This window comes from Camelus bactrianus, chromosome X, assembly GCF_048773025.1.
Source record: "Camelus bactrianus isolate YW-2024 breed Bactrian camel chromosome X, ASM4877302v1, whole genome shotgun sequence".
Classification (NCBI taxonomy): domain Eukaryota; kingdom Metazoa; phylum Chordata; class Mammalia; order Artiodactyla; family Camelidae; genus Camelus; species Camelus bactrianus.
Window position 1 is genome coordinate 56347993 of NC_133575.1, and position 12923 is coordinate 56360915.

The 12923-nt window shown below is 34.6% G+C and overlaps 1 protein-coding gene across 2 annotated transcripts in view; it reads right to left on the reverse strand.

The window, feature by feature from the left end:
* Window positions 1-12923, reverse strand: part of FAAH2 (fatty acid amide hydrolase 2) — a 191875-nt gene that overhangs the window by 31727 nt on the left and 147225 nt on the right. For both annotated transcript variants that reach the window (XM_045512845.2, XM_010949977.3), the window contains 3 exons: window positions 9356-9475; window positions 7279-7390; window positions 4813-5007 (listed from right to left, as the gene is read on the reverse strand). In XM_045512845.2, the coding sequence (XP_045368801.1) occupies window positions 4813-5007; window positions 7279-7390; window positions 9356-9475 (427 nt within the window). The remainder of the gene's footprint in view (window positions 1-4812; window positions 5008-7278; window positions 7391-9355; window positions 9476-12923) is intronic.

The following is a 12923-nucleotide window of genomic DNA, read 5'->3' on the forward strand; positions in this document are numbered from 1 at the left end:
AAGAATAATCTCAAATAAACAATTTAACCCACCACCTGAATGAATTAGAAAAAAAACAACAAAAATCCCCAAAAAGCAGAAGAAGGAAGGAATTAATAAAGATCAGAGGGGAATTAAATACAATAGAGATTAACAAGACCATTCAAAAAAATCAACCAAACCAAAAGCTGGTTTTCTGGAAAAGTAAATAAAATCGACAAACCTCTGGCCAAACTCACAAAGAAGAAAAAAGAGACAGCACAAATTAGCAAAATAAGAAAGGAAAATGGAGAAATTACAACAAACAAAATAGAAACACAGAATATCATACGAGAATATTATGAAAAACTATATGGAAACAAACTGGAAAACATAGAGGAGATGGACATGTTTCTGGAAACATACTGTCCACCAAAACTGAATCAAGAAGAATCTGAACACTTGAACAATCTGATCACTAGAAAGGAAATAGAAATAGCAATTAAAAACCTCCCTACAAATAAAAGTCCAGGACCGGATGGCTTCACCGGGGAATTCTATCAAACATACAAAGAAGAACTCATACCAGTCCTACTCAAACTATTCCAGACGATTAAAAAGGAGGGAATACTCCCATACTCATTCTATGAAGCCACCATCACCCTGATACCAAAACTAGGCAAAGACACTTCAAAAAAAGAGAATTATAGGCCAATATCACTGATGAACATAGACGCCAAAATCCTCACCAAAATTTTAGCAAATAGAATCCAACAACACATAAAAAAGATTATACATCATGACCAAGTGGGGTACATCCAGGGACACAAGGGTGGTTCAACATACGCAAATCAATCAGTGTAATACATCACATCAACAAGAGAAAGGACAAAAAACACATGATCATCTCAATCGATGTAGAAAAAGCATTTGATAAAATTCAACACCCATTTATGATAAAAATTCTCACCAAAGTGGGTATAGAGGGAACATATCTCAACATCATAAAAGCTATATAAGACAAACCTACAGCCAGCATAGTACTCAATGGTGAAAAACTCAAAAGCTTCCCACTAAAATCTGGGACAAGACAAGGATGCCCACTATCACCACTCCTACTCAACATAGTCCTGGAAGTCCTAGCCACAGCAGTCAGGCAAGGGAAAGAAATAAAAGGGATCCAAACTGGAAAAGAAGAGGTAAAAGTGTCACTATATGCTGATGACATGTTACTATATATAGAAAACCCTAAAAGGTCCACACAAAAGCCACTAGAGCTGATTGAAGAATACAGCAAGGTAGCAGGTTACAAAATTAACGTTCAAAAATCAGTTGCATTTCTTTACACTAACGATAAATCAACAGAAGAAGAAAGTAAAGAAACAATCCCCTTTAAAATAGCACCCAAAGTAATAAAATATCTGGGAATAAATCTAACCAAGGAGGTGAAAGAATTATACACAGAAAACTATAAACCATTCATGAAGGAAATTAAAGAAGACTTTAAAAAAAGGAAAGATATTCCATGCTCTTGGATTGGAAGAATCAATATTGTTACAATGGTCACACTGCCCAAGGCAATCTACAGATTTAATGCAATCCCTATCCAATTACCCAGGACATATTTCACAGAACTAGAACAAATCATAATAAAATTCATCTGGAACCATCAAAGACCTAGAATTGCCAAAGCATTACTGAAGAGAAAGAAATAGGCTGGAGGAATAACTCTCCCAGACTTCAGACAATACTATAGAGCTACAGTGATCAAGACAGCATAGTATTGGTACCAAAACAGACATATAGACCAATGGAACAGAATAGAGAGCCCAGAAATGAACCCACAAACTTTTGGTCAACTCATTTTTGACAAAGGAGGCAAGAATATACAGTGGAATAAAGACAGTCTCTTCAGCAAATGGTGTTGGGAAAACTGGACAGCAACATGTAAAACAATGAAGCTAGAACACTCCCTTACACCATATACAAAAATCAACTCAAAATGGATTAAAGACTTAAACATAAGACAAGATACAATAAACCTCCTAGAGGAAAACATAGGCAAAACATTATCTGACATACATCTCAAAAATTTTCTCCTAGAAGAAATAAAAGCAAGAATAAACAAATGGGACCTAATGAAACTTACAAGCTTCTGCACATCAAAGGAAACCAGAAATAAAACAAGAAACCTATGGAATTGGAGGAAATTTTTGCAAGTGAACCCGACAAAGGCTTGATCTCCAGAATGTATAAGTAGCTCATACGACTCAATAAGAAAAAAATAAACAACCCAATCCAAAAATGGGCAGAAGACCTAAACAAGCAATTCTCCAAGGAAGACATTCAAATGAGCAAAAAGCACATGAAAAAATGCTCAATATCACTAATTATCAGAGAAATGCAAATCAAAACTACAATGAGGTATCACCTCACACCAGTCAGAATGGCCGTCATTCAAAAATCCACAAATGACAAATGCTGAAGAGGCTGTGTAGAAAGGGGAACCCTCCTACACTTCTGGTGGGAATGCAGTTTGGTGCAGCCACTATGGAAAACAGTGTGGAGATTCCTCAAAAGACTAGGAATAGACTTACCTTATGACCCAGGAATCCCAATGCTGGGCTTGTATCCAGAAGGAAATCTACTTCAGAATGACACCTGCACCCCAATGTTCATAGCAGCACTATTTACAATTGCCAAAACATGGAAACAGCCTAAATGTCCATCAACAGGTGACTGGATAAAGAAGAAGTGGTATATTTATACAATGGAATACTATTCAGCCATAAAAACCGACAACATAACGCCATTTGCAGCAACATGGATGCTCCTGGAGAATGTCATTCTAAGTGAAGTAAGCCAGAAAGAGAAAGAAAAATACCATATGAGATCGCTCATATGTGGAATCTAAAAAACAAAAACAAAAACCTACCAACAAAAACAAAGCATAAATAAAGGACAGATATTGACTCACAGACAGAGAATACAGACTTATGGTTACCAGCGGGGTGGAGTGTGGGAAGGGATAGACTGGGATTTCAAAATTGTAGAATAGACTACACTGTATAGCACAGGGAAATATACACAAAATATTATGATAACTCACAGAGAAAAAAATGTGACTATGAGTGTGTATATGTCCATGAATAACTGAAAAATTGTGCTGAACACTGGAATTTGACACAAATTTGTAAAATGATTATAAATCAATAAAAAATGTTAAAAAAAATCACTTCAGAAACAGCTTGAGAGAGTGGGATTGGATAAAGTAGTTTATGCAAATAAAATTGAAAATAAGTTGAGCTAGCTATACATAAGACAAAGTATACTTTAAAATCTTATCACAAATACAGAGAAGGGCATTATATGATAATAAAGAGATCAATAGAAGGAAAGAATAGAACATCTGTAACATTTATGCACCCAGTACAGGAGCACCTAAAGATATATAGCAAATATTAACATTCATAAGTGGAGAAATTGACAATAGTACCATAATGGTAGAGATTTTATTACCCCACTCACATAAAAGGACAGGTCATCCACAGAAACAATAAGGTAACAGTGAACTTAAATGACAGAAAACAAGTTTGATTAACATCTGTAGTACATTACATCTTAAAACAGCAGAATATACATTCTTTACAAGTGCACATGGAACAATTTCCAGGATCAATCTCATGCTAGGCCACAAAACATGTGTCAACTTACTTAGGAATATAGAAATTATATCAAGCATTTTTCCAACCACAGCAATATGAAACTAGAAGTGAATTACAAAAAGGAAAATGGGAAAAGCACAAACACATGCAGCCTAAATCATATGCTACTTGAAAACCAATGAGTCAATAAAGAAATCAAAGAGGAAATCAGATAATATCTCAAGACATGAACGTGGAAACACAAATTTCCAACATTATGGGATGCATCAAAAGCTGTTCTAAGTTTATGTCGATACAAGCCTTCCTAAACAAATTTTTAAAATCTCAAATAAAAAAGTAACCTATCATCTAAAGAAAATAGAAAAAAAAAACTAATAAAGCACAAAATCAGCACATGAAAGGAAATAGTAAGATCAGAGAAGAAATAAATAAAACAGAGACCAAAATACAATAGAAAAATATTTAAAAAAACACAATACCTCATTTTTTGAAAAGGCAAAAAAAATGGTAAGCTTTTAACCAGACTCATCAAAAAAAAAAAATTAGAACCCAAGTAAAATAAGAAATGAAGGAAGATAAATTACATCCAATAAAAAAGAGATAAACAAAAATCATAAAAGAATACTATGAGGAGTTATATGCCAATAAATTGCACAATCTAGAAGAAATGGATAAATTTCTAGAACCATAAAATCTTCCAAGTCTCAATCAGGAAGAAACAGACTATCTACCAGACCAATAATTAGTAGTGAAATTCAATCAGTTAAAAAAAAAACAAACTCCAAGGAAACAAAAGTCCTGAATCGGAAAATTTCACAAGGGATTATTGCCAAACATAAAGAAGAGCTAATACCTATCCTTCTCATAATGCTCCCAAAAACTGAAGAAGATAGATCACTACCAAATTCATTGTATAAGGCCATCAGTAACTTGATATCAAAACCAGACACTACAAAGAAGAAATTTTCAGGCCAATATTCCTGATGAATATAGATGCAAACTTCTCAAAATATTAGCAAATCCAATCCAGCAATGTATTAAAATGATCACACACCATGATCAAGTGGGATTTGCTGCACAGAAGCAAAAATGTTTTAATATCTGCAAGTCTAACAATGTGACACACTACATAAAAGCAAAAGACAAAAAACAAAAAACACATGATAAAAATCATAGTAACTTTAGGTACCTGTGTAAGCAAAGTTGAAAGGCCTTGTCAGAGGAACATGGTGCTTGGGAGCCACTGTGGGATGGGAGGGATATAAGAAGATGCCATCATCACCTAGCATCTCGGTCAGTTCTTTATGCAGGCTTTCTTCTACTGCCTTAAATTTTCTGCATTTCTCATTGTTATATTTGAGCTTTTCTTCCAACAAGGCCAGTCCTATAGATTGATGACATACAGACTTTAAGGTATGAAATTTAATTTTTAAATATTAATATTTCTTATCTTTTCTTATTCAAGTAATAGATACTCATTCTAGAACATTGAGAAAGTAAAAGCATGATGAAAAAGAAACATTATAACCTTGCTGCCAGTACATGAGCATTGCTGATCATTTAATGTGAACTCACTCTTTTTTTGATAATGTTATAGAGTTCCTAGCCTCTCCCAAAGAATATTACACTGTAAAAATTTGTCATAATCCTGAAAACCATCATAGACATGTTTATATTCTGACTGCATAATATTTTAATTGTAAAAATGTACCATTTTTTCTTTAACTATACCATGATTGTTCAGTATATAGACTATTTCTATAATTTAAATGCTGCAATAAACATCTTCATGTACATAATTCTTAGCAAAACCTTATAATACAATTATATTTTAGAGGATTCTAATTTATCTTCAATTTTTAATTATTTTATAATAAAGAATATAAATGCATACATATGTACACATCCTAAATACTTTGTATGCAATATTTATTTATTTAAAAATAAAATTTACCTACTTAAAAATATCCATGTCTTCAACAATTTCATAAACTTGATCTTAAATAACTGCATAAAATTTTATCCTATATATGAAGCATAATTTACTACCTATTCCTATTTTGTTAAACATTTATGGTGGTTCCAATTTTGGGTTATTTTAAAACATACTGCATTGTACATCCATATGAATAAAATGTTTACTATAGCTTGAAACTTTTTAATCTTAAGTGTCTGACTCCTGGCCACAATCCCCATGAGTGATTTTCTGGGAGTGGCAAAGGGCAATTATAAAGATTTTTCCTTGTGAAGACTCAAGGAGGAAAGCTGCCCTCTCCAAACCAGACATTGTGCATTGAAACTACACTATAATCTCCATAGGGTATTGCAGTCAAGGACTCAGGCCTCTCTGGCCTATTATGCTCTTGTGTATATTTGCATTTCTAGCCAAAGCACCTTCACTCCTATATCTCTTTATCTGAGGCCCATGGCAGAGTTCTTCTGATGTCTCTGCTGAGGCCTCTTTATGGGCAAACAGGAGCTAATCTTAAAAACACTTTTCCCCACTCTGATTTTACACTCAGAACTTGCCCACTCCATTTACACTATAGTCACTGAAAGCACCATGATCATTGAAAGCACAGTGTCTTTCTTCAACAATAGAGTAATTTCTGATAGAGACCTCCTTCATAGAGCCATGTGATAAAATAACAATAATGAAAAGAGCTTCTACTTATTGAAACTTTATGATGTTCCAAGGTCTCCATTTCCATCTTCAAAAATAAATTAGAAATTCCAAGTACATGCATGGTTAGGTTTTATCTTACATGTTTTAGATGCATAACCTCATTTAACTGGCAAACAATGCAAGAAAATATATACTATTTAATACATTCAATCACATAAGTAGTACATACTTTTACTAGTTCTATTTCATAGATTAAAAAAAATGAATCACTTACAATATAACCATTTGAATGGAGGTTAAGCAAGCTAGGATCCAGAAAATTTAGAATTAGACTCCAGTCTAGAATAAGTTAACTAATCTCTTTTAGCTTCAGTTTCTCACTAAGAAAAGTTAACAATATTCATACTATCAGGCTCTCCTGAGTGTATAAGGGGATAACACATACCAAAAATCTAACATTTGGCATCCAGGTACTCAATGAGCATTTAGTTAAAATAACACTAATTACCAACTCTGCAACAAGTGTCCATAGCCACACTAATTTTCTGCTTAGATGCTTCAACTTAACTAACTCTCATAAACAATATTTAACATTTTGATAGGCTAACTTACCAAATTTTTCTGAATGGGCCTATCCATAAAGTCAAATATATTTTCCAAAATTTATGTTTAGCTATTGAAATACAATACATGACACAGAGAAAGCATCATAAGTATTTCAGTTTATAAGAAGCATTTGAAGTGCATTCCTTAAGTTGGTAACCATCTAACATTTCTGAACTAATGTTTGTAAATCTATAAAATGGTCATCATAATAGACACATTGCAAATTGGTATGATAAAGTGCACAGGAGAGTGCTTGATGAATAGTGAGAGATCAGTATATACTTGGTACTGATTCATTTATTTACATATGTCAGCTTTCTTCAAAACTCCACAAGTGGTTCTTATTAGTATACTTTTGGCAGGATGCTCTTCCCTACCCCAAAGTCATTAAACTGGTCTCCAAATAAAAAATTATTTATATACCAATGGAAGGGATGGTGTGTACTGACAGGCCCAGACACCATTTGATCAGTTCCCACAGAGGCTTGATAGGCTTCCCATGGTCACCAAGCAGGTCCACAAATTTCACAGGTTCCTGAGATGAATAAAATAAAGAAAATATACGTATTCTCTCAGAAAACTCTGGTTAAGACAAAAATGTATACAGGAATTTTCATAGCATCACTATTAATAATAGCCATATAGCAATCAAATGATGAATGGATAAATAAAATGTATCAATATGATAGAATATTTTCAGCTGTAAGAAGGAATAAAATACTGATACATTGCTACAACATGGATAAAACTTGAAAATGGTATGTTAAGTGAAAGAAGCCAGTAACAAAGCATCATACAATGTATTATTCCATTTACTTGAAATGCCCAGAATAAACAATTTCAAAGGGACAGGAGGTAGATTAGTTATTACTTAATCCTGGGACGTTGGTAAGGAGATTGGAGACAGTGACAACTAATGGGTATGGCCTGTTTTTGTGGTGATGAAAATGTTCAAAATTGAATATGGTGACGGTTGCACTATTCTGATAATATATTAAAATCATTGAATTGTATATTTTAAATGGACAGTTTACATGGTATGTAAATTATAACTCAATAAACCTCTTACAATAAAGCAGCTACATTGCCATTAAAAATATGGTTGAGAAAATGACCACATCTCTTTCTAAACGTTTCAAATACTAACCACATAATCTGCCTGCTCTTCAAATATGAACTATTAGTGAGAAATCTGGTAAAGTTCTTATGACTACCAGTTTTGAGTCAGATATCATAATTCAAGGTGAGAGGAGAGCAACTTTGTTCTCCCCTTTGTCTTATTTCAGGTTCTTTATTTCAAGAAAAGTTTTAACAATCATTACCTATGTTAAAAATTTCTCCAAGTTACAAGAGAGCATCTTCTCCAAGTGAACTCAGAATGAACATATTTGTTACTAATCTTGCTTCAGTTTTGGTGTAATACTCTGATTATAAACCTACATTTCAGAGCCAAACATCCTTAGCTTGCAGCTTTACATAAACTATTCTGAGAGATTTCCAAGGATCTTATATAAAGAAACAGGCTATGCATTTTCTTAAACATAAGCATAGTGACTGAGATTTTATTTTTCTTAAAGTAGAAAGGGATCATGAGAGTTCTTCCTTATTGAAGGGCTACTATATGTCAGGCATTTTACAAGAAATATTCTTCATCCACAAAATAATTCTGTAATAGCATATTAATAGCTTAATTTCACAGAATAGTAAAGTGAAGAATAGATAAGAAAAAAAACCACTTAGGAAGTGGCTCGTGATTTTAATTTGTGTCTGTCACACTCTAAAACACATTGCTGTCTGCAATTGTATGTGCAAAAATTTAAATACTTGAAAATAAATGTTCTATCTCTTCATAATGTCAAAGACAATTTATTTTATTTAAAGAGTTCATATTTAAAATCTCAACAAGCTTGAATAAAACATAAATAAAGTGTCTTTCACATGTATCCATATCAACTTCCACTCAGCAGATATTAACAGGAGGGGAAAATAGATAAAAGAAAAGCAGATAACTGCATGTGTGTGTGTCTAAAATACATCTGAGAGGGGAGGAAAACTGGGGTATTGACAGTTGGGGTTACCGAATCACTTTATGCTTTATTAAAACCTAAATTCTCTGATCCCTAGCACATGCCATACTCAGATAAACCTCACAACCCTGTACCCTTGTCAATCATGATATCTTCTCTGCCTGGAATACACTTTAATCCCTTTTATAACTGGTTAAGTCTTCCAAATAATTAAAGTATTGTGGGATAGCAACTCCTCTACCAGGAATATTTCACTAACTACCATATATATATAAGCCCATCCTCTGTGATTCTACAACATATGTTTGTACAGTATGGCACTCACTAAATCACGTAGCTTTTAATTATTTAACTCTATCATTTGTTTTTCTTAAGAATTTTCTCAATATTTATAATGTATGACTCACAATAGAAGACCAATAAATACTTACAAGAGGAGAGAAGGGAGGAAGAAATAAAAGAAGTAAACATACCTTCCCATCATGTCCCTTCGCTGACATCATTGTGACCCATAACTGAAAAGAATATTTCATTTGCTTCAGTTTAACATGTTGGACTGAAACTCCTAATATGGTTTCCAGGTGAGCTACAACCTTAAAAAATGAAGATATAAAAATATACAAACATGATTAGAAAAAGAAATATGACTGGAGAGTGATGTCACAAAGATGGCAAACAAAGAAGCTCTACACCCTCATTCCTTCATGGAAACAACAGAACAAAGTATTTGTGTGACTCATGAAAATCAATTAAGAATCTACAGTAACAAAGTAAATGCCTAAAAATGAAAATTCACATTAAAAATTCTAGGAAATTCCATTGTACCTTTGCTTACCCTTGTCCCACCCCCTTCATGGTATAGTGCAGAAAGATCAGGAGGAGGCCATCTAACTACCAAATCCTCCCTTGGTATGGAAAGGAAAAGAGTGGAATTTGCTTGTAGAGTTCTAACTAGTAGAGAGGAAGCCTGAAGGACTGGTTTTTCTCTTGCCTGATGGGGAGAACTGATGGAAATAGAGGCAAAGTTTGGATATCAGTTTGGAAGCTTCCAAAAAGCCATGGTCAGAGCTGCACATGAGAGAGTTGCAGGGTTACCGAAAACCTGTGTGTTCCTTAATACAAGATATTTCAGGCAGAAAAAATAAAATAAAACAACTAAGGGCTTGAGAAAAACAAAGATGAGACATTTGGGGAAATTAAGACATTAAAAAGTACTCATACAGAGGAGCTGAATTTTTTTAAAATGTGCAGGCCACAAAAGACCCATCCAAAAAAAGTTTTGAGAGGTGATTCTGTTTAGGCCAGTCCTATTAGTAAAGGACTTCTTCTACACAAAGCCAGGCTAAGAAGTCTAGGAGAGATGGCTGTTAGTTCAAATACCTAATTTAAAAAGAAAGATCACAATGCATGCCAAAGTAACTGAGCAATGTAGACAACTTAAAGGAACACAATAAATCTTCAGATACCCAAAAGAATCCTAAAGGACACTAAAGAAATACAGACCTGTGTTACTTAAAGACTTTAAAACAACTGTGCAATGAGTTAAAGGAGAACATGGAGAAATAAAACTTAGCGAAAATGTGAACAAAATTAAAATATAAAAGCACAGATACAAATTATAATAAAGAGATAACCAGAAGGGGAAGGGCCAAGCTAGCAGAGTAGAAGGAAGCTCTTAGCTCACCCTCTCCCATGAATACAGCAAGACTAATATACACAGATCCACCCATCCACTCAGAACACCTGCTGAAGTTTGACAGAATACTGCTTTGTTCAAAATACAAAATACATGACCAATCTGGTAGGAGAAAAGGAAAAAAAAGAAGGAGGTAAAAAGAAAAGAGTGTGACACCAGTCCTGTGGGGAGGAAACAGCAAAGGAGAAATAGCACTCATTTGCTGGATCTCCCACTCTCCAACTGAGAGGTCAGTGGGACGGATGAGAAAACTATGAGGCTCAGATCTGTAAAGAATAGCCCTTGACTGACAGAACTAAGACAAATGGCACAAAGGGTCCCCATGACCCTGATCCCCAGATGTGAACCAGCAGGGGTGGGACAGGACAAGCTGCCCAAGCCAGGCAGAAGACACAGGCCAACTGAACAGAGGCAACCTCAAGGGGCTGCAGTGTGCTGTGTGCTGTTGCTGTGAGGGTATATAGATAAGAACAGCCTGGGTCCCCCATGAAATATGAAAAAAAATAACACTACTCATGTGCCCTTAGGGGAGGGGGCCATAGCCTTTGTCTCCACAGACCCATTGCACTATTACTGGCATGTTCTCAGGAGAAGAAAGGCGGGGCTCAGCCACAGCCTCCATATTTTCAGGTGCACAGCTCCCAGGTGGAGGCAGGATTGAAACCTGAATCCATACCTAGTGGCTCCACAACCTCATAGGCATGACCTAGATTTGTTTACAGCCCCAGGCAGATAGGAGTGCTCTGTCTAAGTGCCTCTGTGAATTCATGCCTCTAAACCAAATGAACAAGGAGCAGACATCTGGCATAGAGCAAGGGCAAGGGCTGGAGCAGCCATTATTTCCAAGGCCACCAATGCAGCACAGACCTGATGCAGTGTGGGGAGGGACACTGAATTGGAGAGCAACCTGCCCAAGTACCTAGCAGGAGCAGGGCTATGGACTCTGGAATTGGGATATGTGACCCGCCCACCTGACTGACACTAGGAGCAGCAGAGATCAGGGGCATGACCTAAGGGTCTCTGGAACCAGCAAGTGGAATTCACCCAGCAGGGCAAGGGCAGAGTAGGGATAACCACAGAACAAAAAGGAGGCAAAATTCAATAGGCAGGGCAGACTCTGGATATCAGAACACTGGCCACAACACCAACAAAAGGTAAAACAGGCAAAGGCATGGAAGGAAGACTTGGCAATCACTCATACTTAAGAAGGATATCTAGACAAAATCATTAAGAGCACACAGTCTCCAAGGGAAGACATCCACTTTTTCTTTTCTTTTTCCTTTTTCCCTTTTATTTATAATTTGTTTTAAACAATTTTGTGTTTCTATTTTTTAATACCTTTAAATTTTTCTTTTAAAATATTTTTATTATTTTTTAAATTTGCCTCAATTTCATTTTTATTTATCTTTGTTTTGTTCTGTTATTGATAATAGTTTTCAAATATTTTTACTTATATTCAATTCTTTTAAATATTTCACTAAATTTGATTTTTATTTCCCTTTGCTTAGTTCCTCTGTTATTGATTATACAGTTTTCAAACCAATTTTTGTCTTTAAAGTTTTTAAAAATTTGTCTCAACTCGATTTTTATTTCTGTTTTGTTCTGTTGTTATTGATTACACTCTATTTTCAAATACTTTTCTTCTTTTAAATTTCTTTTTTTACTATTATTTCTACATCCACTTTATATAAACAAAAAAACAAACAAACCTATTCAGGACCACAGTAGATAATTGATACACCATTATACATGGTGCCAAAGAGATATAAATAAAATGAGGAAGCAGAGGAACCACTCCCAATTAAAGAAAAAGAGAAATCACCTGAAAGAATAATCAATGAAATAGACATTGATAGTCTACTAGATCATGATTTCAACATAGGAGTGATCAAAGTACTGAAGGAATTAAAAGAGATTGTGAATAGAGACAGATAATATATCAAAAAGAAAATTGAAACTATAAAGAGGAGCCACTTAAAATTGGAAAACATATTTACTGAGGTGAGAGCTGACTTATAAGCTATAAAAAGCAGGCTAGAAAACGCAGAGGAATAAATAAGTGACTTAGAAGACAGAAAAACAAAAATCACCCAATGAGAACAGCTGAGAGGAAAACAAAAACCCAGGAAAACAATATAAGGGACCTATGGGATAATATAAAGCTTTCCAGGCTGTGCATAATAGGCATACCAGAAAGAGAAGAAAGAGCAAACAGAATTGAAAAGATAATTGGAGAAATCATGGCTGAAAACACCTCAAACCTAAAGAAGGAATCAGATATCCAAGTACAGGAAGCACAGAGGGTACCAAACAAGAAGAAACAAAACAGATCCAAATCAAGACAT